Source organism: Hyaena hyaena, unplaced genomic scaffold (genome assembly GCF_003009895.1).
Source record: "Hyaena hyaena isolate Hyena2069 unplaced genomic scaffold, ASM300989v1 scaffold_59, whole genome shotgun sequence".
Classification (NCBI taxonomy): Eukaryota; Metazoa; Chordata; class Mammalia; order Carnivora; family Hyaenidae; genus Hyaena; species Hyaena hyaena.
The window spans coordinates 1,078,123-1,105,834 of record NW_024080691.1 but is presented as its reverse complement, the minus strand read 5'-3'; the positions used below and the strand labels follow the sequence as shown (position 1 = coordinate 1,105,834).

Below are 27,712 nucleotides of genomic sequence, written 5' to 3'. Positions count from 1 at the left end.
TACTTCTTTTTTTTCCCCGCCCAGATTTAATTATGTGACTTTAATGCATTTGAATTTAGCCCAAGAGCAATCTTTGTTTATTTTCATCACATTACCAAGCAATTATAGCAAAGGCTGAAGCCATTTGTAGTAAAGAATACTACAAATAGCATGTATATATAGGTAATATTTATTTGGCAGTCAATTTGGGCTGACCACTGCTCTAAATACTTTACATGAATTGGTTCATCTAATCCTTGCATTTCTAGGGGCAAGTACTATTACTATCTGCATTTTGTAGATGAGAAAATTAAGGCTCAGAGAGGTTAAGAGATTTGCATAAAGTCAAACAACTAGTGAGGTGCTAAGGTAGGTTCTAACTACACATTTTGACTCTGCCGGCTACACTCCACCAGCAAGATTTAGTTAAATGTTTAATTCTCATAAACCCTATGGGACCAATACTACCATTATGATCCCCATTTAATAATGAGAAGATTTCCCAACCAATATCACTCTGCTAGTAAGTGGCTGAACCAGGCTTTTTTTTTTTTTTTTTAATGTTTTATTTATTTCTGAGAGAGAGTGAGACAGTCTGAGCTGAGGAGGGTCAGAGAGAGAGAGGGAAACACAGAATCTGAAGGAGTCTCCAGGCTCTGAGCGGTCAGCACAGAGCCCGACGTGGGGCTCGAACCCACGAACTATGAGATCATGACCTGAGCCGAAGTCAGACGCTTAACCGACTAAGCCATGCAGCTATCCCTGAACCAGGCTTTTAAACTCAGTCCTGTCTGATTCTTGGGTCTGAGATCTTAAATACCACCCACTACTGTCTTTACTTATTTCCTTTTAAATCCCATTTAACATTAGAGATTAAGTAGATTTTAAGGGAAATAGAAATAATTACTCAAATAATATAGTAACTATCCAGTCATAATCTTCTAAAAATATTTAAAATACTGTTAAGCCAGTTATTGGATTTTTCTAAAATATTTGAAATACTGTTAAGCTAATATTAAATGTCATCATTCTGAAGAACAGAACTCAAATGACTGTTCTTAAAAAAGTTAATATAATGATACATCTCACTGTTTATGTGATTCCCCAGGGTAGCTACAATTGCCTCAGGGGATTTGTGAGCCTTTAAAAACATAAATTTTAACTTATTTTGACTATTTCAAATATAAAATATTATGTAGTATTTGTTGGGTATAACACATGAGAGTATTATAAATCAAAACAAATCACAACAGTATTATAAAAATATAATAACTTATTTCAGGATATACCAGTTAAATTATTATCATTCATATTACTATTTTATTAAAAGAAGAGTCACCATTTATATCCTAAAAATTAGAAAGAATTTATATGTCAGTCAAATCATGATGATGCAGTAAGATTAAAATTTATAGAAAAATATAAATGGTTTATATTTACAAGGCCATTGCTTATAAGGACATTCCTACATAAATCTGTCCTTTCTTTCTTTGAGTTCATATTAACAGTATTGATTTCCTTGGCCTTTTATAAAAACCACTATTGTAGGATTTCAAATCTCTAGGCAAGCACTGAATGTCAGAGCATAAAAGAAGAGAGTACATCATAGGTGGAGTATGGTATAAATTTTAGTCAAATGATGTCTTATTGTGAGTCATTTATGTTTTTATTACCTTTAGGCCCTTTGAACAGTTTGATTTCCACGACGGTCTCCAGAATGGGGCGTCTTCTACGCACGTACAGCCGAACGATGGAGCCCGCTTCTTTGAGGGCTTCCACCGCCTTACTGTGGGAAACCTCTGACACATCGACCTCGTTCACCCGCAAGATACAATCATTGACCCTGAAAGAAAGGAAAGATGCAAACGTTAGGGGTGGCTAGGAGGATTTTTTAAAGAATACTGTCATTGTTAGCTACCCTTAAGAAGTGGGGGAATGAAGTAAGCAATTTTTAAGTTTTATATTCGGAAGAAACAATCCAAATGAAAGAAATGAAGAAAACCTTGAACTCCCCAGTCTTCCTGGCATTTCCGAATGTACTGCACTATTGGTCAGACCCCATCTGGGACTTCAGTCCATTGTGACAGGAAGCACATTGCACATGGTGTGGTAAGAAGGACACATCTGAAGGTCTCTGTTCTTTACATGATTATTTTGGCTAGTTTTAACAGCTTTAACTGAGGGTTATGATTGCAGTGGTTCTCAGGATCTACTACAGACTATACAGACATAGCAAATGTAACATTATAGATTAATTTTTCTTGAATTTTTAATTTGCTAGTTACACAGGTAATATGTAGTCATTTTAGAAAATTTGTAAAATGTAACAATGTAGAAAGAAGAAAATATATACATGACTCAATCATCTAAAACAAACCTGTTAGATTTCTGGTAAATTATCTTCTAATATTTTTTCTATGCTGCTCTCCCACGTCCAATTCATAAAGCAGTATTATAGATATTAAAGTTCACATTTCACAAAATTCAAAGAAAATCTCAGATAATCTTTGCCTTAGGTGTTTACTCTGAAAAACCCAGCATTATGGTAAGTCCTATATAAACCTTCCTTTTTGCATTTTCTCTTGGGAAGGAATAATTTGACTTTTCTATAAAGCTATCCACGTGGTCTATATTTACATATCCATGGAGTTTAAATATCTTTTATATTCATGATAATTAGTAAAAATTTTAATAATAGTTAAAAGTATGACGTTTGAGACTAGAAAGATTTCCTTTCTTTATTCAGAATATCCATTCTAGTATTTCCCATCTCAGTTCACTGTGATGCTAAGAGTAAAACATAAGGGCCTGCCCTTGCTTGACTTCCCTATCCTACAACCACCACACATTCAGGTCTCCCTACAAAGTATACCAGCAATCCATTCAGCTTTCTTCATCTGTACTGTTATCACCCTGGTTGAAATCAACATCATCTCTCATTTGGATTATTTATATGGCCTTCTACCGACTCATCCTAGAGCCTCTCTTCTCAACTTTTAATGCATTCTCCACACAGTGGCCAAGGTAAAGCAAACACCACTAATTGGTTACTTACCCATCTCCGATTCTCCATTTCCTTCTTCCCAACAATGCCTGATGTCTCAGGACATCTATTCCTTAGCAAATAGTTGTTAAACCAATAAAATAAGAAGCCCAAGTTCAATTATTAGGCCTTCTATATCCTAAGTTTGTCAACACTAATAATTAGCCTCTCAGACTCTGTGTTCACATCTATAAATAAATATACTAGAAATATCTACAATAAAGACTTGGGGGTGATTAAATGAGATAATAATGTACATGTAAGTCTTTAGTACAGATGATGGTATGTAATAAGCACTTAATAAATGGTTATTGGTAGCACTGAAAATTTTGATTTATGATATTTTAATGATTACATCCTTTCCATCAACTTGTGGAATAAGACTTACTATTCACATTATAGACATGAGAATTGTTCCAAGTGATCTAGTCCTTTATCTAAAGCTGTCAGCAATTTGGGTAGAGACTGGATATGATCTCAGGTCTTCCTATTGCAAAAGTTGGGCTCTCTCCTTTCAGCATTGCATACATTTAATGTGATGAACAGTTTCATGTATACTGTGCACATTAATTCAAAATTATAACATGGTAGTGAAAATATTGTATAAAAAATGAGAAGAATTTTTCTATCCATTTTTTCCTGATTAACCTCAAAACTCTGAGGTGTAACACTGCGCTTATTAAGATTCAGTGATGTCATTTGATCACAACAGATTCTATGGCTTTAATAGGTTTACACATACATTTCCTCCCTGACCAAAAAAAAAAAAAAAATGGAAAATTACCAATTAAAATAGTTTTTGAGAATGTAGGCAACCCGGGTGCCAGCCGCCCTACAGCAGCTGGTCCTTTGAGAGGGGGTAATTTTGTCATCCTGTGATAATGCAAACACATAGTGTTTACCATCACCCTATGCTTAGAATATTAATCGTATCTTAAAACACTGCTTTCCATAGAAGGGAGGGGCTGACATTTAAAAAAAATTGTGGATGCTCTATCTATTCAAACTGTACTAAATTTTTCCCTTTGTATATAGCGGAATCCTTAATTGTCAATTGCTGGGGTGAGGAAATCATCGCCTAAATTGGATGTTTTTTCCTGAACATGTGGAGGAAGTAGGCAATTTTAGTGTAGTTAAAAGAGCATCAGAGTAGCCTTTAGAACACTTGGATTTGAGTTCCAGCTGTGTGACCCTGGTCAAGTCACTTCATCTGTTTGAGCCTTCGTCTCCATGAAAAGAAAGTAAGTATGCCCAAAGTGGGTGGGCAGAGTAAACAGACAGACAATGCATATGGGTGTATGTGTGACCTATTGTATAGAGTACATGTGAGAGTTGCTGCTATTGATCGATAAGTCAAAGATGCTGTGCTCAAGGACTTACTGAAAGGTGAATGAGATGGAAATGGAAAGTTTTAGAGGGCTTGCTATACACCGTATCATTCTAGTCACTTCATTTATTTACTGGTACTCAACCCCCACCATTTAGCAAACATTGATTCTCATGTTACAGACAATGAAATTTTACTGACAAGGTCGCAGTGTTGTTGAGGGCAGAGACATGATTCCCAACCTAGTTATGCCCTTTTCTGAAGCCTATGCTGATATCGAGTTACTCAGAATTGATTGTTTTAAATTAAAAAAAAAATAGGGGTGTGAGGGGCAGAGTTTATATATTCAAATTCTCAAAATATAGAGGAATGAATACTAGGGCAAACTAGGGCACCCAACTTCTCTTCCTCCCAATCACTTAAAATAGCATCTGACTAGAGGGTCATAGCTATTTAAAATTAATTTGCTTTTACTATTAGTAGATAACCTTTGTGAGGAAAGCCTCCATTTGCATTCATTTTGAAACAAAAATATATCATTAACTTCAAACTCAAGCAATGCTTTGTCCAAATAAAAAGTACAGCTTTATTACATTTCTAATATGTATTAGAAAACATTTCCTTTCCACTCTACTCATACAACTGAGTTGATGGCTCCATTTTTTCAGTTCCTGTTGTTTCAAATATAAGTCTACAATATTCATTTCGTGAAATGAAACTGTCCAAGAGATTGGAAGCCTACTTTTAATCTTTCTGTTGTCTCATTTTCTTTAGAATTTGGGTACATTTCCTTGCAGAAAATGCTTTAGAAATTAAAAAAAAAAAAAACATTTCATCAATAACATGTAAATGGAATCACACCTAAATTTTCCATTAAACAATTAATCATTCTGGACTATGATATAGGATCACTGAAAACCCAAATGATACCTGGCAAATTATTTGTTCCATTTTAAGGATATAGTTTAAATAACATCTATTACTTACTCTTTCATAGGTATTAAAGTAATGTTCTGTTGTAAAATGAGCTTAGCTCATTATTTTTTTAGGATGATGATTTCCTAAAAATGATCACCAAATGCTTGTGTTAAAATTAAAAATTCCTGTTCATTATGCATTTAAAAATACTGAAAGGAGAGATAACAAAGTTTTTAGCTCTTGTTCTTTGTGGATGTAGATATAAAGGATTTTTTTAATGTTTATTTATTTTTGAGAGAGTATGAGTAGGGGAGGGGCAGACAGAAAGGGAGACAGAGAATCTAAAGTGGGCTCCTGTGCTGCAGACACAAAGCTGATGCAGGGCTTGATGCGGGGCTTAAAATCATGAACTGTGAGATCATGACCTGAGCCAAAGTCAGACATTTAACCAAGTGAGCCACCCAGGTGCCCCAAGATTATGGATGTCTTAAAAAGCATACTTCTATTTTTGTGTTTCTTCCCAAGTTCTATAATGGACATATATCACAGCAGAGAATCTATGAACATGGACCTGGGGGTCTTGTCACACTCTGATCCACCTGGGGTCTTATCCCAGCTCTAGAACTTAGGAGCTATGTGGCTTCAGGCAAATCACATGACATCTCAAAGTCTCAATTTCTTCATCTGGCAATAGGGATAATAATATTGCTGCATGGATTTAGATGAGACAATACATGTGAAATAGTACAGTGCCTCACAAACTCTAAGGTATTATATTCATGAAAAAGGGATAAATGATTTGCCTAAGAAAGATAAGAAGTGATTATAGTGGAGGAAAGAAGCTACAAAAGGTAGAGGAAGGGAGAGAATTTACAGTCAAGATACTGAAAATGTTTTTGAAATTTTGTATGAGAAAGGGAGGAAGAAGTAAGATGAATGGGATTTGGGGGAAGAAAAATGTAAAAATAAGAGCTTTCAGTAAGTCTTATTTTATGAAGTATAATGTAATTCCACTTTAGTTTTACTCCTCTGCTGCCCCCAAGAAAACAGCCAATTGTTTTGATACAACCTGTATCACACACACACACACACACACACACACACACACACACACACCAAGGCTGACCTGAATGGCTTCAAATCATTATGACCTTTCCCGAATTTACTTAGTTGTATATGTCTACTCTCTTCCTGCACCCTTTCATGAAGTGCACATGAATGCTCCCTGGGAATCTTAAAAATCCACCATCAACTAAATTTGATGAAATTTCTCACCTTAAAAATTCACCAATTAGGATTCCTGGGTGGCTCAGTTGGTTAAGCGACTGACTCTCGACTTTAGGTCAGGTCTTGATCTCACAGTTTGTGGGTTTGAGCCCCATGTTGGGCTCTGTGCTGATAGTGTGGAGCCTGCTTCAGCTTCTCTCTCTCTCTCTCTCTCAAAAATAAACGTTAACAAAATCATCTATTATATTGACCTTACTAGGTGCTATTAGTCCATTATAACTGAGAACAAAAGAATCAAAGTCAGCTTATTTTAACAGTTTTCCAGAAAAGGAAAAGGATTAGTGTTTCTGAAACATCAGCTATGTGCCAATGTGGTAATATCTGCTGTAGTTTTTCTCCAACAAATATCCACATGGTTGCAAAAGTGTTAAGTTCACGTAGCTTGGATGATGGATCACTTGCCAGGTTTGGCCAGTTCCTCTTTTGGGGAATTCGGAATTAAAACCATGAGACTCAGATTTTATCTGAACAGAAAAAAAATAGTAGCCTGAGAGTTTAACATTGGAGGGTTATTTTCTCCCTTGTTGACTGAAATGGCTAAAGCTCATCTGCAAGAAGATAGAAAATAAAGCAGGTGTATGGAAACAAGCAAGGGCTTCAGACAGTTGGAGGGATCCTCCTGGGCTCCCAGTGGTGCTTCTGTCCATGGATGTCCTTTCCAGGGCTTAGTTCTCCAATTCATCCTGGAATCTGAGAAGATACTTCATGTGTCTTTCTAATTCATTCCCCTTTTCAATTAAGTTAGTTCAGGTGGATGTGCACTACCTGCCAACAAAAATTTCTAACTAACATAGATAGATTTTGTGACCAGCTCTTAACATGTATTATCTCTTTTAGCTATTTCCTATTTTATTTTTGTTTTTTATAATTTTTTAATTTGAGAGAGAGAGAGAGCAAGAGAGAGAGAAACTGGGGTAGGGGCAGAGAGATAGGGAGAGAGAATCTTAAGAAGGCTTGAGATAGGGCTTGATCTTATGCCCAACTTGTGAAATCATGACCTGAGCCAAAATCAAGAGTCAGACACTTAACGATTGAGCCACCTAGGTGCCTCCTATTTTCTTTTTAATATTTAACTCAAGTTCATCTTGTATTCTGGGAAATTATCCCTGGCTCAGCTGGCTGGTCCAGTGTCCCACTACAAGGCAGCCAGTGCAACATATTAATAGGGTTAGCAGATTTATCAAAGAAAGAGTATAAAAGAGCTAGATAAATTTGGCTTTAAGATAAAACAATAATATTATTCAGAAAAACAAACACCTTTTTTTAGTGTAAGTATGTTCTATGCCATGTTTGGTATGTACTAAAATTTACTAGTATTTGATATTCAAATTTACCTGGGTATACTGTATTTATAAAATACAGTATTTATAAAAGCACTGAAATATGCTTATATATATGATTATATATTTTACAACATAAATTGAAACTCAAAGAGGTTTGTAATTGCAGTAAGTCATGTCTAGATAGTCTCAAAGCTCATGTACTCTACCATCCATATTTCTCTGGTTTATTAAAAATAATTTTGAGGCTTATTTAAGGACAAATCCCAACTATTGACTGACCGTAAGTGGGGTCAAAGATCATACTGGCAGATTGTAAAGCCAAGCCAAATAACAAAATCTAAATCAATGGTTCTTAAACTTTATTATACATTAGTTACATGAAGAGCTTGTTAAACCACAGATTGCTGGGCTCCACCCTCAGACTGTGATTCAGTAGGTCTGAAGTAGGAGAGAGGATTCAGGTTTCTAACAAATTTCTAGGTGATGCTGGCCATGCTGGTCTGGGACCATACTTTAAATACCGCCATGCTAGGTTTTGAAGGGTTACTCACTTGGCACATAGGTGGTTCATTCTAAAGTGAATACGAATGTTCAACCTTACATAGACCAAATTGATTGTGATAAAAGTCCTGAACTGAATCTAGACCCAATCCCCTCAATGTTTCAGCTTTTCATTCTTTGAAATGAAGTCTCTGAGGGCATTTGGGCCAGGAGACCTCAGCTGTCACACTGTATGACTGTGCAATATGTAAGCCATCTTCCAGCCCTCATTTTATATCTGTTGCTCTTTCCCCGACTCCTTTCCTTCAGCAAAGACCAAGCGATAGCCACCTCATTCTACATTTTAAAAATTGGGCTTCTGTTCTTGCCTCTAATTCTGGGTGAGAGTGACTTGGGTTTATGATCCATAGAAGCCATCCCCTACAGTGAATGTACTATGTTTCTCTATTTGCCACTTCATTTCCCTTATATAAAATGTTTGCAGGATTCTCTGCAGCTGTCATCTGGGAAAGATCACAGCTTTACACAATGGGGGAAGAAATTGCCTATTTCAGCATCAGTGATTGGTCTTTTGGCACTTTCCCAGAAAAGCAAAGAGGCCAGCAACAAATCTTGAGCCAGGTAACTTAGTGAGTAAACATGGAAAAGAGGCATGAAATGGGAATTTCAAAAGGAAAAGACCAAGGGCTGGAGATTTCTTAGACCACTCAGAACAATACTCTGTCTGCAGACAGAACTGCATATCAATTTTCATGAAATGAGGTCCTGGCACCTCTCATCTGCATCACTACTTCCCAGTTAGTTTTCCCCATTGCCAGGTTAAGTAGTCCACTTCCACTTCATCCTGACACACAAGCCCAGCTTCAACTTTCTTCTGTCTCCAAATTCATCAAGAGTTACTTAACCCATATAAAATAAAAACTGTTCATCTTTGCATTACTAATGTCTGGCACATAGTTGTCCCTTACAAATGAATGAACATCATTGAAAGGATTCTAACTCTGACCCCTCTCCAACTCCCGTTCTAGTTAATTCATATCACCATTGTTCTGAGAACATAATGAGCTCATTACCTGCCTCTGAGTTTTTTTTTTTTAATGTTTTCATTTATTTATTAGAGAGAGAGACAGCGTGAGCAGAGGAGGGTCAGAGAGAGAGGGAGACACAGAATGTGAAACACCTGCCTCTGAGTTTTATTTCATGGTGCTTTCTGCCTCACCAAGACCAGGCTCATTCAAGAGAAAGCTCATAATCCAGAGCTTCATAAAATGGTTCCTAATCACTCAAATACTCCCTGTGCATATTGCTGAAAGTGTAAATACATGGCAAATTCTCATTAAAGAGCCAGAGATTGACTTGGTACCCCACAGAACCTAAAGCAAGTATACACATTAGGAAATATATTTTTAAACTTTGGATTTCATTTCCTGATTTCCTCTACTCAAATCTGTTCTAATCCCAGAAGTTGATATAAATCAACTTATATGAACTTCATAATTATACATCTCATTCTAATTAGATGGGGTTTAATGGTATCGATGATAATTTCAGTGAAAAGTTGAGAACTACAAGGAACACAGTATTCTAGGAAGAATATTGAGTTATAAACCGGAGTGAATTCTAATCCTGGTTCTGCCACTTTCAAGTTAAGTACATCATTTCCCCCCCACTCTCATTTAAATTGGGTTCAGTGATGTTAAAATTCTCTTTTGGCTCTGGTGTTCTATAAATCTAGGTTCAAGGTCAGCTCATCCTGGAATCCTTCTCTACTTGTAAGTCTGGAATTCATCTTAAATGGAGACAAATGCCAAATTATCCTCATCTTTTCCCAATGAACAACTCTATACATCATTTTTATTCTCTATCAAGGTAAATTATTCCATCACCAAAAGCGGAAAGTTCTGCCTTCTCCCCCACACATTCAATCTGTCACTTTTTGTTTGTTTGTTTAACTTTTCTCTTTATCTTCACTTATCCTATCTAAGATCTGGCCCTTATTGTTAATCACCAGATTCTAGGGGGAAAATAAGCTAGTCTTCTTTCCAGATTTGCTCCAATAATCCATCTTCCAGTTTATTGCCAGAATGGTGTTCTTGAACACATACCCGATTGCTTTATTCTTCTATTTATGAGTGTTCACTTGCTCTCCATTCCCTACAGATTTTCAAGGATTTTAAAAATCAAAGCAAAGAAGCCCTTTCTTAATCTTACTAAGTAGCCATATAATTTATATTTACAATTTTCTGTATTAACAAAAGCAGTTTCTATAATTTCTGCATTGGGGAAGGGCAGGTATCAAGTATAGCTTGTTGAAAGCTTGATTTGTAATCTCTCAGAGGTCTCTGAGGAATCCAGGGTCAGGGTACTGTATATGACTGAGCTAGTGAGTACTGAAAGAAATCCAGGGGAAGCCCTTTGTCGAAGCCAAGTGAGTGCCCTGGTGCTGGTCTAGGTCTGCTGAAGTGGGTAATTTTTTTTTTTCCTCTAATTTATATAAAGGCTTTCTATGGGCCAGAGGTAGCACTACTCCTAGGATTCTGTGAAACATAAATTGAGTCCACCTGCCTTTTTGGATAAAGCCCAAAGACCTTCACATAATAAGCAGGTCTTTCTACAGTCTGTTTTCTATTTATCTACTCAACACTGTCTGTTGTATCATTAATAGTTTCTTCAAACATTACATAAGTTCATAGTTCAGAACCGTCCCTCTACCTGAAGAGGCACCTTCACACTTTACATTTGTCTGAAAACCTTATCTATCCTAAGACTAATGCGAATTCTGAAGCACCTTTATGGTTTAAGAGGGAAGATAGAAAAACAAGCTATTAAATTTCAGTATGTTAAGTGCTATGGCAAGAGCAATATAGGATACTAGAGGAGCACATAATGAGAGAACATTATCTGGTGTAGGGAGGCCAAGAAAAACTTGGAGCAACTGAAGTAGGTGATTTCTGAAGGCCAAATAGGAGTTATTCAGGCGAATATATAGAGAGATGTGTCCCTAGAATAGCTTAGTGGCTAGTGAGTTGAGCACAGACTGACTCTAGAAGACCTCATAAGGCATGATAAGGAACTGTATGTACTTGAAGCTAAAGGCAATGGAAAGCCATTGTGCTTAGTTAGAATAGTGTTCTAGAACAATCTCTCCAGGTACAGTGTGGAGATATGAAGACTTGATTAGATCGTGGAGGTGGAATTAGGCTAGAAGAAAGCAAGAATTGTTATTAGAGGCTACTGTATAATCCTGATAAAGATATGGTGGCCTGGATTAAACCAGTGGCTGAGGCAATCAGGATAGAGCTAAGAGAAGAGACGAGAAGGTTAATTCGAACCTACTACATACGCTGATGGATTGTATGAGGGAGGTAAGGAAATGTTTTATTTAAACTTTTATCTCTACCTATAAACCATGAGTCACCTGAGGAGAGAAATTCTATCTTAAATTCATTTTTGTAACTTTAGTGTCTAGTATCATGCCTGGCACAGAGCTGGCAGTGAGTATATGTTTGATAAATAAATGAATGAATTTTAAAAGTGGGGAAGTTAGTCAGTGACATGTTTGCTGCCAGTCTCCATACTTTTCTCATCCTTTCCAGTGACCTTGTCCCAGGAGAATGCTGTGTCTTATGTCATCTTGTTTCTCTTCTATAAATATAATCAACTGAAATGTAATCACTGGAAGAAACAAGCTATCATTCACAAGCATATTTGCATTAAAAAAAAGAACTCTGGTGAGAGGGCAAAGTCCAAACAAATAAAAAAAGCAAGTAATCAATGATAAGATCTCAAATATTACTTGAGAGATGTAATATAATATGCACAAACATGCACATCCAATCAGCATTTACTGAGCATCTGCTACATAGGGTCAGATATTGTGCAGGCACTAAGGACACAGTGGTGAATGAGAAAGGTATGGATGGCCCCTGACATGGAGATGGAGAGGAGGAGATTGAAAAGGAGACCCTAAATCACATCACAAGGACAACAGCCTGTATCTCTTAAATACAAGACTAGTTCTAGCTTAAACAGGTCTTCCAAACTTTAAGGTTGAAGTATTAATTTCAAGTTTTTGTTTACTATTCTTTTAAAAAGATGTTTTAATGTTTATTTATTATTTTGAGAGAGAGAGAGAGAAGGATAGAGAGAAAGAAAGAGAAAGAGAAAGAGAGAGCATGAGCAGGGGAGGGGCAGTGAGGAAGACACAGAATCTGAAGCAGGCTCCAGGCTCTGAGCTGTCAACATAGAGCCTGACATTGGGCTCGAATTCACCCACCTTGAGATCATGACCTGAGCTGAAGTCAGAATTAACCTACTGAGTCACCCAGGTGCCCTGCTATTCTTATGATTATTAAAATACTTGGACATTAATTAATGGAAAGAGAAGAAGTGAACCCTAAGTAAGAATTCAAGTATACTATGTGGTAAACTGCTTGCAATCTTTCCCCTTATTTTGAACTGTTTTTCACTTACTACAAATATAAAAGGTGTTCCTTGATGTTCCCCTGTGGGGTGTGCATAGTAACTTATAAACCAGATGATATACAGTCGATATACTATACACATAGCAAATATACATTGTCTGCTGGTAAGTGATTTTGGCAGTTTATAAGATGCATGAAATATTTAGGAGGAAATTGTCAGGGTCTTTAAAGAATCTTAAAATTGTAAATATTAAATCTCACACTGAGTAAATTCATTAGTTCTTAAAGAGAAACAATTTTCAGCATAACAAATGAGATACCTGTCTAACTTAATTCATTTGTTTTCTTATCTATTAGATTTCTCCCCACTAGAATGCAAGTCCTAGGAATGAAGAAATCTTGTCTCTACTGTTGTCTTTTTTTTTTTTTTTTTTTATCACCAGTGGCTTGCATAGCCCCTCAGAAAATACACCTCCAATATCCACCCAGTTTTCCTTGTTCCTTTTCTGTCCTCGTCTCTGTCTCCAATCCATCAGTAAGATCAATCTAACTCTAAAATAGATCCCAATTTATCTTTTTCTCTACATCTCCACTGCTACTACCCAATCCAAGTCACCACCACTTCCACCTGGACATGCAAGCTCACTGCTTCTACTCCAGTTCTTTAGAACATGTTCTCTAGATGGAAGCCAGAGTACTTGAGTTTTAAACGTAAATCAGATGGTATTACTCACCCCTTGCTTAAGCCCTCCAACCTCTTCCTATATCCTGTAAAATAAAATCTAAATCCCTTACCTGTCTTACATGACTTACCTGGCTCCTATTTCTTCCTGTGCTCTCATCTTCTCCCTCCCTCAGCCTTGCACCCTTCACTCCAGCCACAGTTATTCTACTTTTTTCTAGTATGTGACTAGCTCAACTCTGCCTTGGGGCACTTGATCTTAGTGTTCCTTCAACTTTGAAAGTCTTCCCCTCATCTTTGTTTGGCTAGCTCCTTTTTGTCACTAAGATCTTAGCTTAAGTGCCACCTTCTCAGAGAAGCCTACATTGAGCATCCAATCTAAAGTAGCCACCTGGTACTCATTCTACATCACTTTGCTTTATTCTTTTCATAGCACTTATTACTTGGGTTATTTTGTATATTTAATTATTTTCTGCCCAACAGACAAAAATGTAAGTTCCTTAGAACAGGAACCTTGTCTTGTTGACCATTTTATTCTTAATGCCTAGAATAGTGCCAAGCCCATAGCTGTCACTCAATAAATATTTGAATAACAAATAAATTAATGAATGAAGGGATGAAAGAATAAATAGTAGTTCTACCTAACTTGGATTGTGTTTGTCAACAATAAAGTATGTATACTCTTGCTATCCAGATTTGAACGCTGGCTCAAAGACCTTGTTACATTGAAACCCATAATTATCAGAATTATTTAGTACTGGCAAAGGCTATGAGCAATTTTTATATAGCAGATAATGCTAAATTACTCAGAGGTAGTAATTTTTGAGGGTAGATGATTAGTGATGCTGTTTTTGACCTTTTCTAAGTTGTAAAAATCAGCTGTTATTGTTTATGTGATTTCATAATACCCATACCCCTCATCTCTTCCTAGGCTAAATCATATTTCATAAAGTAAATTCAAATTAATTTTGTGAGGAAAACTCATGACACATTTTTCACATTTTGAGATTGGTATTATTCTGTGATTTCATAAAATCAGAAGTAGTGCTCTGGTTTAATGGCTGAATTGGTATGTTTGCAAATGTTATGCCTATACTTGTTTTCAACTATGGAGGTGAAACTCAGAGGCTTGGGATGGTAGCCAGAAGGGCTAAGAGCACCAGGTATGATACTTTTGCTTACAGGTATCTTCTCTCTTTCAGTAAGTGGGTTTCATTTTGATTCATAATTTTCTCTTTTAAAATACAAGTAAACCTACTGCTATCTGTCACTATGCATAACTCTCCATGCAGAAACTGGGACTTCATTTTAGAGTATAGAGGACTTTCTGAGGGATCATTTCATGGGAAAATTTATTTATTTATTTACTTTTTAATTTTTTTTAATGTTTTATTTATATCTGAGAGAGAGAGAGAGAGAGAGAGCAGGGGAGGGTCAGAGAGAGAGAGAGGGAGACGCAGAATCTGAAGCAGGCTCCAGGCTCTGAGCTGGCTGTCAGCACAGAGCCCCACACGGGGCTCAAACCCACAAACCGTGAGATCATGGCCTTAAGCTTGGACACTTAACTGACTGAGCCACCCAGGGGCCCCACACGGAAGAATTTATTAAAGGAGACCATAGGCACCAGCGCAACAGAGAAGATGAGCTTCCAGAAAACAAAGGAGACCAGAAAGAGATCTAAAAGTAAAACCACACATTTCCTGTGACTCCTATGCAACAAATGTAGTAACCTCCAGAAAGTGTTTATAAAACACTTCAACAATATTATCTGTTTTTATTCTTTTTAAAAAATGTTTTATTTATTTCTGAGAGAGTGACAGCGTGAGCAGGGAGGGCCAGAGATAGAGGGAGATACAGAATCCAAAACGGGCACCAGGCTCTGAGCGGCTGTCAGCACAGAGCCCGACACATGGGGCTCGAACCCACGAACCATGAGATCATGACCTGAGCCGAAGTTGGACACTTAACTGACTCAGCCACCCAGGCGCCCCATCTGTTTTTATTCTTAAAGCCTAGAAATATGCCATGCAAATATTTCTACATTTTCAAGTGGAAAAGCTAAGGCTTAGGCAAGTTAAATAACTTACTCAAATTCACATGGCAGATAAAAGACAAAAGTAAAAATTACACATTCATCTTATGGCTGCTGGTCTAATTTCCTTGCCATTTATCACTCCTGTTTATGCTGCTGTCACTTGGTCCTTCTGTTACAATTGTCTGGCAAACTCCCAATCCTGATTGAACCCAACCTTCCATCTCCTTCATTGCCTCTTCCAGAGCAGCAGAACACGGAAGTGCTAGAGAAAATCAATGGATGGTGTGAGTCACTATAAAATCAGTCTCCAAACACCCTGGTCAGCTTGCTATCCATTGTTGTGTAATGATCTTCTCTGAACTTTTTTTTTCCTTCTGTCACTTCCAGCAGTGAAGTTTGCTTCACACTTCCAAGAGAGAAAAAGACACTATCTGATGAAAGGTCCCTCGTATTTACTATGCCAAATTTACATGTTTTACTACATGCAAGCCCATGTTCTCCTGTCTCTTCCTATTACAGTGGAGGAAATACCCTTTCTGATACCAAAGGTCCATCAATTCCTATTTTTTAAAAGATCTAGCCTGATCATTTAATCTCTTTCTATCCTGTAGCCTTAAACCCTATCTCTCTACCTAACCCATTCTCTGAACATTCAAAATATTCTGGTATCTCCTATCTTTTGAAAATCTTTTCATTAACCTGATATCTCACCTTGGCAACTCTCCTCTTTTCACTTTACAAACCAAGTTTGTCAAATGAGCTGTTTACATATATTCTCTATTTCTTCCTTCCCATTCTTTCTTTATTCCCATTCTTTCTTTATTCTAATCCTAGTTTCCTTGCAAGGCCCCAACCAAGAAAAATATAGAAAATGCTCCTACTAAATTCACAAGTCATCTGGTTTTGGCCAAATCTAATACAATCTCTTTAGTCTTGATTTTAGTTGACCTTACAACAACGTTGAAGCCAGTTGCTTACTCCTTCCTTGAAATATTCTTCTCCTGTCTTCTGTGACCCTTCTGCTTATCTCATTGCCAATCTGATCACCCCTTTTTACATCTTCATCTTAGTGCTCTTCCAATCTATTGAACTGTATGCATGGAAAACAAAAGCAAAAACACAATTATGCTTTGTTTTTCATGCTTTAAGTTGACATTTAATTTTTTCATCATAAGTTTAAATAATAGCAAGTGATTTAATTTCTGGCCTACTGTGAATTGTAAACTTTTATTTTCTTTTTTTTTAACTTACGTCTTTTTAAAAATTTTTCTTAATGTGTTTTAATTTCTGACAGAGAGAGAGACAGTGTGAACAGGGGAGGGTCAGAGAGAGAGGAAGATACAGAATCTGAAGCAGGCTCCAGGCTCTGAGCTAGCTGTCAGCACAGAGTCCGACGCAGGGCTCGAACCCACAAACTGAGATCATGACCTGAACCAAAGTTGGACGCTTAACTGATTGAGCCACTCAGGTGCCCCTTAAACTTTTATTTTCAACTGTTACATCATTATTTCAAATTTATATAGTGGAATGTAAATATATACTAATTTGAAATCCAGGATTACCAATTTAAGATATAAATTTATAAGAACTTTAAAGAAGTTGCACATTTTCTTTCTTTTTTTTTCTCCTTGAACTGATGCTTTCATTTCACTTCCACAAAATTTTATTCTAAGATATTCTATGTTAGAACATCTTCTGTGGATCATCCTACATACTTATATAAAACAAAAATACATGTACACATATAAATCCTATGATTTTTTTCAAATTTCCTGTGATAAAAGCCTCTAAATGTTAAAAAAAACTGAGTTATCATTATAATTATTAATAATAAACAGCTGATGAAAATAACCTAAATATAGGAGTTCCTGGACAGCTCAGTTGGCTGAATGTCTGATTCTTGATTTTGGCTCAGGGCATGATCCCGGGGTCATGGGATCAAGTCCCTCATCGGGCTTCACATTGAGCACTGAGCCCACTTGAGATTCTCTCTCTCTCTCTCTCTCTCTCTCAATCTCTCCCCCTCTCTTCTATGCTTTCTCTCACACTAAAATAATAATAATAAATAATAATAACAACAAAGAGTAAAAAAATAACCAAAATATATTATGAAATTTCAATGTATAAATCTAAAACCAATAAAAATGCAATTGTACTGGGGATTTGCTTCTTGATGAAGTAAATGAAGCATTTTAAAATTACCTCATGTTTCCAGTGATGAACAGGTAGAATGAGACAAGATTTGATTTTCCTATTTTTCATTTCTACAAATTTAAGTGCTGAGAAAATAGGGGCACCTGGGTGGCTCAGTGGGTTAAGCAGCGAACTGTGGCTCAGATCATGATCTTGCAGTTCATGGGTTCAAGCCCTGCATCGGGATCTGTGCTGACAGCTCAGACCCGGGAGCCTACTTCAGATTCTGTATCTCCCCCTCTCTCTGCTCCCCACCCCCTCTCTCTGCTCCCCACCTCCTCTCCTGCTCTATCTTTCTCTCTCTCTCTCAAAAGTAAATAAACATTAAAAATTATTTAAAAATAATAAGTGATGAGGAAACATGTCACAAAAACAAGTAGATGAGAATGGAATGAGAACTTTGAATTCCTTTCAAGTAAAATGCCACAAATTCCATAATCTGTCATCAAAACTATTTTAATAATCGGCTAGGTAACAGTTCCTTTTCAATTTCATTAAGAGAAAAAATAGGAAACCACATAACTTACATAATTAACTACCCAATTATTAACTTAATTGATTAAAGCCATTGGTTTCCTCATTCTGAGCAACAATATTTCAGATTGTTTCTTTATATCTAGCAGTAAAATAATACTGTTAAATTCATAGTAAAATAGTACTAAATAGTAAGAGCCATGGTACGATTTGGGATGGGTAAGACATAGACCTTTCTTTTGTAAAATATGAAAAGAACAATTATAAATGGAAAGGTGGTCACAAATAACCAGTATGAAGTGGCAAGCTACTTCCTGCTGGCTAACTCTTGTCATTCTATACATATTCAAGGCAATCTCTTAATTTCCTTGGCTTCAAAGATTCACAGTTAATGTTCCCAGCCAGATCGCTCAGAGCTTCCAATCTGTATGTTCAACTGCCTATATGGTATATGGACTGAAATTCCTCCTAGGCATCTTAAACTTAATATTGTTCAAAATGGAACTATTAAACTTAAGTTCCAACTTTGCCTCTTCACTAGTTTTTACCAATTCTCACAGTCCCTACCTCAAAGTCATCCCAATAATTCTACTAGATAGTAAACTTTATGAAAATAAGGATGCCGTGCACAGAGCACATGATATGGGGGCCCAGACAAAGAAGGCACTATTGATTTATTTGAAGGAATACAGCTTCTTCTCACATCCAAGTCCAATTAGTCTTTAAGCATTATCACATTTACTCCTTAAGTATATTTCAGAATCTGTCCACTTTGCTGTGTCTTTTTGTCAGCATCTTAATCTAAACTCCTACCATCCATCACCTGAATTACTGAAATAGCTTCCTAAGCTGTTCTCCCTGCATGTATTCTTGTCAGCCAAGCCAGACCCCCACAGCAATCAGAGTAATGGTTATAGGTAACAATGGTTCAGCCACTGTCTCATCAAAACATTCAAAATTTCGTGATATTTTAGAAGGATAAGAACAAACTACTGTGACATCAAGGCTCTCTCTGCCTGATTTCTCATCTGCACTTCTTTATTTTCATCTTGCGCCCTTCTGCCCTCTCTCACCAGCTCTAGTCCCGGGGGTCTCTCCTCTGTTCCCCTTCAGGCCTTTGGACATGGACCTGTTTTCTCAGCCTGGAGACTCCTCTAATCCCTTTTATCTTGGCTAGCATGCACTCTTTATGTCTCAGCTTACATATCTCCCCTCTGCAAGGCTTCCACTCCATACCCTAGACTAGGTTAGGTCATATGCCACTACAGCCTTTCACAGCTTATGAACTTCCCTATCATAGCACTTAACTTTGGCTCTATGTTTATTGTGACAGAGTACCGAAAGCACAGATCCTGCTTTTCATGTTTCCTGCTCTATCCCAGCTCCAACTATCTGATATGTAGCAGAATACTCAGTAAATACTTTTAAGAACAAGCAGATAACAAAAGTCAGAGAGTAAAATGGAAGCCTCCATGTCAGTGTAATAAATGTTTGCTTTACTCTTTACATTTGTCACTTCACTCAATTTCCCAGCTTCAGTAAGTGTCACGGGAGTTGATGACAGTGGTCCCTTGCTCCACTACACTGAAAATCCTGAGGCTACCTTCTCCTGCTCTCCCAGTCATACAAAAATGGCTCTGCCCACATTCTTTTCTGACTCAGATCGGCATGTTGGGTGCCCCAATCTGAATGTCAGAGAACTAGAAATGCAAGGAGATGAGTTTATGGCACATAAAGCAGCCATTTCTTCTCACACCCAGCACAACAGATTAGTCACTGGGATGCTTTCCAATGAAACTCAGAAATATATGCAATTTTACAATAATACATACCTGGGATAATGAATATTAAAGTTCATTTGTGTTTTAGTACAGACATAAACAAAGGAAACACCTAATAATTCCTTCTTTAATTCACTGTTTTCTGAAAGGAAGAATTGCCTTTTTTGTTGTTTTTTGCCCCTTAATGGTCCTGCCTTTCTCTTTAGTAATTTACTACTAAATTACACTATAATATTTAAAGGAGTTAATGGAGGGTAGGCATATAAGGAAAATAATACCAACATTTTAATTAGTAACAGGGTATTATAGATTATAAATTATGGTCCTGATGTCTGTGTTCTAAATACCAGACTAACTTGCATTATTCAGAATGATTTGGGCCAAAATGCTGGGTCTTTACCAATCAATTCAAGGTCACCTGAGGTTGACTTGCAAATTGTCTTAGCTCAGAGTATTACAGTGATACTGAAAATGGATGTTAATACCTCTCCAGAATACTGGTTTTACTCAGTAAAAAATGTTATTCCTAATTCATTCAGCTGTAATGTAAAAGAAAACTTCTGGTCTATTATTTAAAACAAAAAACAAAACAAAACTGTAATAAGGAATCCTAGAGCCAGTTTTCAAATATTTCAAACCCAGGAATGTGTGAGAACTACAGATCTAAGAATAGTTAACCTGTTTTTTTCTAATATCTGTCAGATTTTTAACTCCCTTCCACACAGATGTTCATTACAATGTAATAAACAATTTAAATTTCTAAAATAGGGTAAAAGTGAACTATGTTACACCTACATGGCATGAGACTAGGCGCTACTTAAAATAATGTCTGAAAGTATTTTTTCATGTAAGGAAATGCCTCTATTATGATCATAAATGAAAAAGGCAGGATAAAAAGTTCAACTATCTAAAAACATGCACAGAATATGAGAGAATATAATAAATCGATCCTTGTGGTGATGGTATTATAATGATTCTAATTTATTTTATAAATGTCTATATTTCCCAAATTTTCTACAATGAGCATGAATTATTTCCAAATCAGAGAAGTACATCATCTTCAAAATAAAAATTATTTCATCTTTACCATTTTCCTTTTAAAAAGAATTGCATAGTGACTAGACCTCTGATCTAATCCCATCAGCCATTTTCCGAAGAGCCTAAACAATCTGGGTGTCACTTAGGTATGTTTGCACTTTTAACTTTTGACACTATAACTAATGGGATACTGATATGGCTCTGTGTTCATAAACTTTTAAAGATATGTTCAGTTTTTCATCTGCAGATAATTGCTGGCATATGCTGTGGCAGGAAGAACATCAATTTTGGAGAACAGGCTGGGTTAGAATTTTGGCTTGGCCACTTGGAACTTAACCTCTTTGAGCCTATATAAGCTCCTGGAATAGGCTTAATAAAATGGCAGCTCTTATTAGTTCCAAATGTTTATTATGGGTAAAGGATAGTGTTAGATTTTATAGGAAATAGAACATTGAATAGGTAACATGAGATTTCAGACATATAGAAGGGTGGGATTTTAAGGTGGCTTAGAGATTCCCATGCTTTCTCTTTTCAGATCTAGTTATTAGGAAAACAACTAAGCCATCTAAAACAAATAGATATGCTATCATTAAGACAAAGCAAAACTTATTCTCTGTAAAATGGAATGGAGGCAAAAATTACTACTGCAAAACTTAATATGAGATATCCTAAAAGCCAAGAACTCTACCAAGAACATAGATATCCTATTCATTTTCTTTTTATTGGGCCCCAAATTTCAATAACATATTTCTATTATTGTACCTGCCAACTAACTTTTAAGAAATTAATATTCACTAATGATCACCTCATGGGGAGTCCACAAAGCCTAGGGAAGGTGACTAATTAGGGTACACTCCTCTTCTCCCACAACAGACATACTCTGGAATTCCTTGACTCCCGCCCATTTTAGTGGCTTGGTAAACTGCTTTCCCAAGTCCAAGTTCCTAAGGGCTAATGGTATAGTTTCTGTGCTCAACCTTAGACCCAAAAGTGGTAGAAGGGTGACTATGTGCAGAAGATGTGGATGAAGCTTGGATGTACAAAGTGTAGTGTCACAGGCATACCCCCAACCTCTTGATACAGCAGGGATCTAGAGCAGGAAGAGAAAAGGCCAGTGAGGGGCTTCGAGCTGGGGCCTGCTCACCCTGTGTGGATTTCCTGGTGCAGAACTCTGAGTCTTACATTCTAAATTCTAACCCAGTTTTCCAGCTTCAGGTTCCTCCAGGAAACTAAAATGCAATGTGCAGAGGTGTATAGGTGGAGGGAGTGAGAGTGTGGAGGGATATCATGTCTTTAAAGGTTGCCTAGCGTGGACCATAGAGCTGGAGAAACCTCACTTGGAGAGGATATATAAGTCTCCATTTGACTATTACCACAGCCCCTTGCATAGGAGCTGAATGAACATTAAGCAGCTCTAATATTAATGACTTTGGCATCTAATTATTAAGCCAATTTGTAATAGCTTGATGCTTGCACAAAGCTTACCACATTATTAGGCTTTTCTAAATAATATAATTTGTAACTGTTCAGAAAAACTATTCTTGAAAATAACTGCTGAACTAGAAACAAGGGGTTAGTTGGGAGTGCCTTGCCTGCTCCCCCTAAACTGTTTTGTTTTGGTCTAGATCCCAAATAGCTATTTGCTAAAATCAATATCAAATATAGTTTCAGAATTATTAGAATGACAACATGCCTTCTTGGGAGACCATTAGGAATAAATAATAACAAGTACCTTATCAGCATTTAAAGTTGTGATCAGCTCTTTGCTTTCAGAATGTAATGAAGATTGCATGTCCTCAGAGCTACAGATTTAATCAAAACAAAGGGTTGATTTTCTGACCATTATAACAGCATTCTGAATGTCTCAGTCAAGAAAAGAAATGATCAGAATTTTACTTTGAAACAGAAAGTTCCCAAAGAGCTTCTATTATACTAATTTTAAGGGGAAAGATGCTAAGATCATGAAGATTATGTACCATTCTCAAGGTCCCAGACCTAGCTAGTGGCAGAGAACCCCCAGGACTGTCTCCGTCCTTCACTAGAGCACAGCATCTTGTTAACTTTCTGTCTGAACTGGGAGTTTGAGTCTAGATCTACAAAAAAAAATGCCAGAAATTGCTCTCTATAAACAAAGCGGCGACTAGAATTACATCAGAATATTTAGAGCCTCATGGAGCCAGTCTTAAGGGATATGAACCACCATATTTATGTCTTAACAGTCCTTTTGTTCCTTTGCCAAGATCCATATGATCTTTTCTTCCAAAAGTATATTTGGATAACTGAACTTTATAAAACTCAGTCTGAATTAATCCTCCTAAATTTTAAAGCACTTAGTGATTTGTTTGTGGCTTTTGAAAATAAAACTTATTTGTCACATAATTTTTCTAAAGTGTTGATATTTTTGCACCTGGAACACAAGGTCAAATATCAGTTAATTTTGTTAGGAAATGGGAACATAGTGTGATATTTGCCTAGTTTAGAGATTACTTAGACCATATAGGCATGGAGCCCAAACCACAGGTACTCTCTTTTTGGTGAATAGATTCTTTCCTAAAAGAACTTTCCTAAATCATGGGACTTTAAATGAATTATTTCTGTATCTTGAGAGTAATGTAAAGAAGTCATGAGCTTGCTAAAACTAGGAGAAAAAATTCATATTTGTACATAATAGATATTTTATGCTTGAAAAGAAGGACTGGATATTTTAAATAACAGCTTGATTGAGCTATAATTACCATATTTTAAAATTTGGCTTTTAAAGTATACAATTCACTGATTTTTTGGTATAGTCATAGAGTTGTACAATCATTAGCACTATCTAATTTTAGAACATTTTCATCATGCCCCAAAGAAATCCCATACTCATTATCAGCCTCTGGCATTCACTAATCTACTTTCTAACTATATCAATTTCTCTATTCTGTACATTTCATAGAAATAAAAATTGTTCAGTATGTGGCCTTTGGTATTGGGCTTCCTTCACACAGAATACTGTTTTCAAGTTTCAACTATGATATGGTATGCATCAATACTTTATTCCTCATCATGGCAGAATAATATCCCTTGTATGGATATACCAAACTTATTTCTCCATAATTTAGTACTGGATATTTGAGTTGTTTATACTTTACGGTTATTCTAAATAAGGTTTTTGTGTGGACGTAAGTTTCAATTCTCTTCAGATATTTACCTAGGAGTCGAATTGCCATTCATGTGGTAACTGCTAATGTTTGAGGAATTGATAAACTATTTTCCAAAGTGGCTGTATCATTTTGGCTTCTTACAGCAATGCATGGGGGTTCTGATTTCTCTATTTCCTGGCTAATGTGTGTCATTATCCATTGATTACAGCCATTCTACTGGGTGTAAAATGGTATCTCACTGTAGTTTTGATTTGCAGTTCCCTAATGAATAATGTTGCAGATCTTTTTATGAGCTCATTTGCCATCTGTATATCTTCTTTAAAGAAATATCTGTTCAAATTTGTGGTAGGGTGAATAATCCCTCCTCATCCCTCATAAAAAAGTTCAAGACCTGATATCTGACCTGGGAATACTTATTATTTCACAGAAACTTTACAGATCAAAGAAACTTTACAGATATTATTCAGTTAAGGATCTTGAGACAAGGAGCTTAACTTGGATTATCTGGGTGAATCAAATGTGATCACAAGAGTCCTAATATGAAGGAGGCACTAGTGATAGAGTTACAGAAGGTATATGATGGCAAAAGCAAAGACTGGACTCATGCTCTTGGAAGATGGAGGAAAGTGTTAGGAGTCATGGAATTCAGGTGGCCTCTAGAAGCTGTGGAAATGCAAGAAAATGTGTTCTCCCAATTATCCTCTGGAGTTTCCTGCAACATTTTGAGTTTATTTCAGTGAGTCTGATTTTGGATAAATGACTTCCAGCATGGTAATATAGTAAATTTGTGTTATCTTAAGATACTAAGTTTATGATAATCTGTTACAGCATAAATAGGAAACTAACACAAAATTCTTTGTAGAGTTTTTCATTAGGTTATTTGTCTTTATTGTTGACTCATAAAAGGTCTTCACATATTCTGGGTACAAACCCCTTATCAAATGTATTATTACAAATATTTTTCTCATTCTGTGGGTTTTTGATGATGTCCTTTGAAGCACAAAAGCTTTTAATATTGATGAAGTCCAACTTATCTGTTTTTTTTTTCCCGTAAGTTGTTTTTGTTATCAAATTAATAAACAACTGCCTAATTCATGGTCACCCATGACAATTTACTCCTGTGAGCCACATAGTGTTAATTTTTGTGTGTGGTATAAGGTAGGGGCACAATTTAATTCTTTTGCATATGGATATCTAGAAGTCTTGGCACAATTTGTTTTAAAAGGACATGGTGAGGTATGCTTGCCATAAAACCATTTCAATTAGCCATTTGAAGGATTTCTCTTACTAGATTACATAACACTTGACCAAAATAGGAAAATTGGTGGAGATGCTGTTCCAGCTATGAAAGACTATACTTGGGTTCCTGGTGTTCTACCAATTATGCAGCTAAAATTATTCATGTTTAGAAATGTTCCTTTGTAGTTCTAAATTGTTGGGGACTTGTCATTACCAGTCACCATGGAACCACTTGCTAAGTGATTTTTTCTTGTCTACGCAGGTTGTCAACACATTCAGGGCTGATATTGATAGGGAAAGTCAAAGTACACAAGGCTATTCCATCTCACACCTATTCATTCCTGTAGGATGATATGAAAGGAAATAATCCGTAAGACAGAGTCAACTGAGATCTCCTCTCCCCCATATTTCTTCCTAAGGAGGGTACTTGTGTCATTTGCACTAAATAATGATCCTTCTCTTCTCATGAAGATGTTTAGGATAACAGTTGGATTTTTGTTCTGCTTTACTCTCAAAGCAATAATGAAAGAAAAGTTTACATGGTTTTGAAGACACTGAGAATCTTTGTCTTTGAAAAATGTAGCCTTGTCATAGTCATTCTACACATTAATCAATTGGGTTATGTGGTGGTAGGAACTGATGTTGGACTTGCATGAGGTCTTAATTTGCAATTTGCAATCATCCAAAATCATGAAAGTTCACAGGTACTCTAAAAATTTAGTAATCTCTTATATAGTTTTAATTACTGGAAGTCTTTTATTTCCTTAAACAACCTAAAAGTGGGTCTTGGGTGTAAGTTATGCTTTGAAGTTGCTCCCTTTGCTCTACTTGGTGTCTTTCATTTACAGAGAAATTAAGTTTAGCTTAGTCTTCTTCACTTCCAAATTATATGTTGTCTTCAGCTCCTGCTGATCAGCAGTTTTTTCTTCTTTCTTTTCCTTCCCTTTGCTTCTTTTTTTCCTCTCTGTCTCTCTCTTTTTCATTTTCTTATTTTAAAATCACCAGTGAGTTAATGGATATGAATTAATGAAAAAATTAAGAGATTAAATTACCAAATGACAGCAAAAGGACAATGCTGTAGTTTATACTCAGGAGTTGTATTCTTGAAACATTGATCGTCAGCCTCTCACCTTTGGTCAATGTAGTCAAACCTCAATGTGATCAATATTATTCTTTCTTGATATCAGCAAGTACGTTGTTTTGGATTTTATAAAGATGAAGCCAACCTTAACTATAAACAGAATGGAAGGAACAAATGAAGCAATGGATTTAAAGAAAACTTTTTTTTCCCATCTTGTCTGGGAATAGAAATTATTGTGCAAAGGGCTGAGAGATTAAATTGTGTCGCTTGTCAGGAAACTGGCAAGCAGCCATCCTTTCTGCCTTCTACTACATGCTGCTTTGTGCTGTAGATGGGTTTAATAAATGCACTGTTGTGTAAAATGTCATTGCTGCATCGCCAAACGGAGGCTGTCATGTGATAGCTCTTCCCTAGGATGACAGATCAATATTGGTCTGCAGCAATCCAGGGACTTGAAGTCACACAAAGGGCATTTTTATGGTTTAGAAACAAAAGTAGAAATAAAAATCATTCTTCAAAGCATGAAGATATATTTATTTTTCTCTGGAAGAAAACCTAATGCTCTTTCTAAAATATTCCTGTTTTAAAGATAGGTAATGTTACCAAATTTGAATGACTACTTCCAGAAGAAAAAAATACAAATGACTAATAACATGTTTTAAAAGTCCAATCTTACTGTTAACTGTCAAATAAATGCAAAGTAAAGCAAGGAAATATACCATTGTTTGCCTTGGCAAACAGCCCAGAATTATGTATGTGTAAGTGCAGACAATACCAACAAAATATCGTAAAATAGGCCTTCTTCAACGTTGCTGGTAGAAGTAAAATTTAGTACAATCTCCCTGGAAAGAAATTTAGCAATATGTGTGAAAATTCTTTAAAACCCTCATAAATTTTTAGTCCTAATATTCTACTGCTAGAAATACATCCTAAGGAAAGTATGAAAAATAAGGTCAAAGATATCTTCTAAAAGATCCCCAGTTGTTTAAAATGCTGAGAACTGAAAATCAACTCTTAACAATGTGCATTGTAAATATATGAAACAGCAATTAAAATATTTGTAAAGGTTTTTAAAATATTATCCAGGGAAAGGTTTATGAAAGACAGTTATGTGAAGTTAAATGCTAAATATATAGAGCATGATCTAAACAAAATTAAAAAATAAATAAAGCAGTCCCCCCAGAAATAAATGTATAAAATATATTAACAGTAACTGACTTTGTGTTGCGTTAAAGTATGCTGTTTCGTTTAATTTTTGTCTACTCTTCTGCATTTTATACATAT

General features: G+C 36.2%; 1 protein-coding gene across 9 annotated transcripts in view; it reads right to left on the bottom strand.

Annotated features, from left to right (window-relative positions):
• Positions 1-27,712, bottom strand: part of DLG2 (discs large MAGUK scaffold protein 2) — a 1,380,463-nt gene that overhangs the window by 545,259 nt on the left and 807,492 nt on the right. For all 9 annotated transcript variants that reach the window (XM_039231798.1, XM_039231799.1, XM_039231801.1 and 6 more), the window contains one exon: positions 1,653-1,822. In XM_039231798.1, coding sequence (XP_039087729.1) covers positions 1,653-1,822 — 170 coding nt within the window. The remainder of the gene's footprint in view (positions 1-1,652; positions 1,823-27,712) is intronic.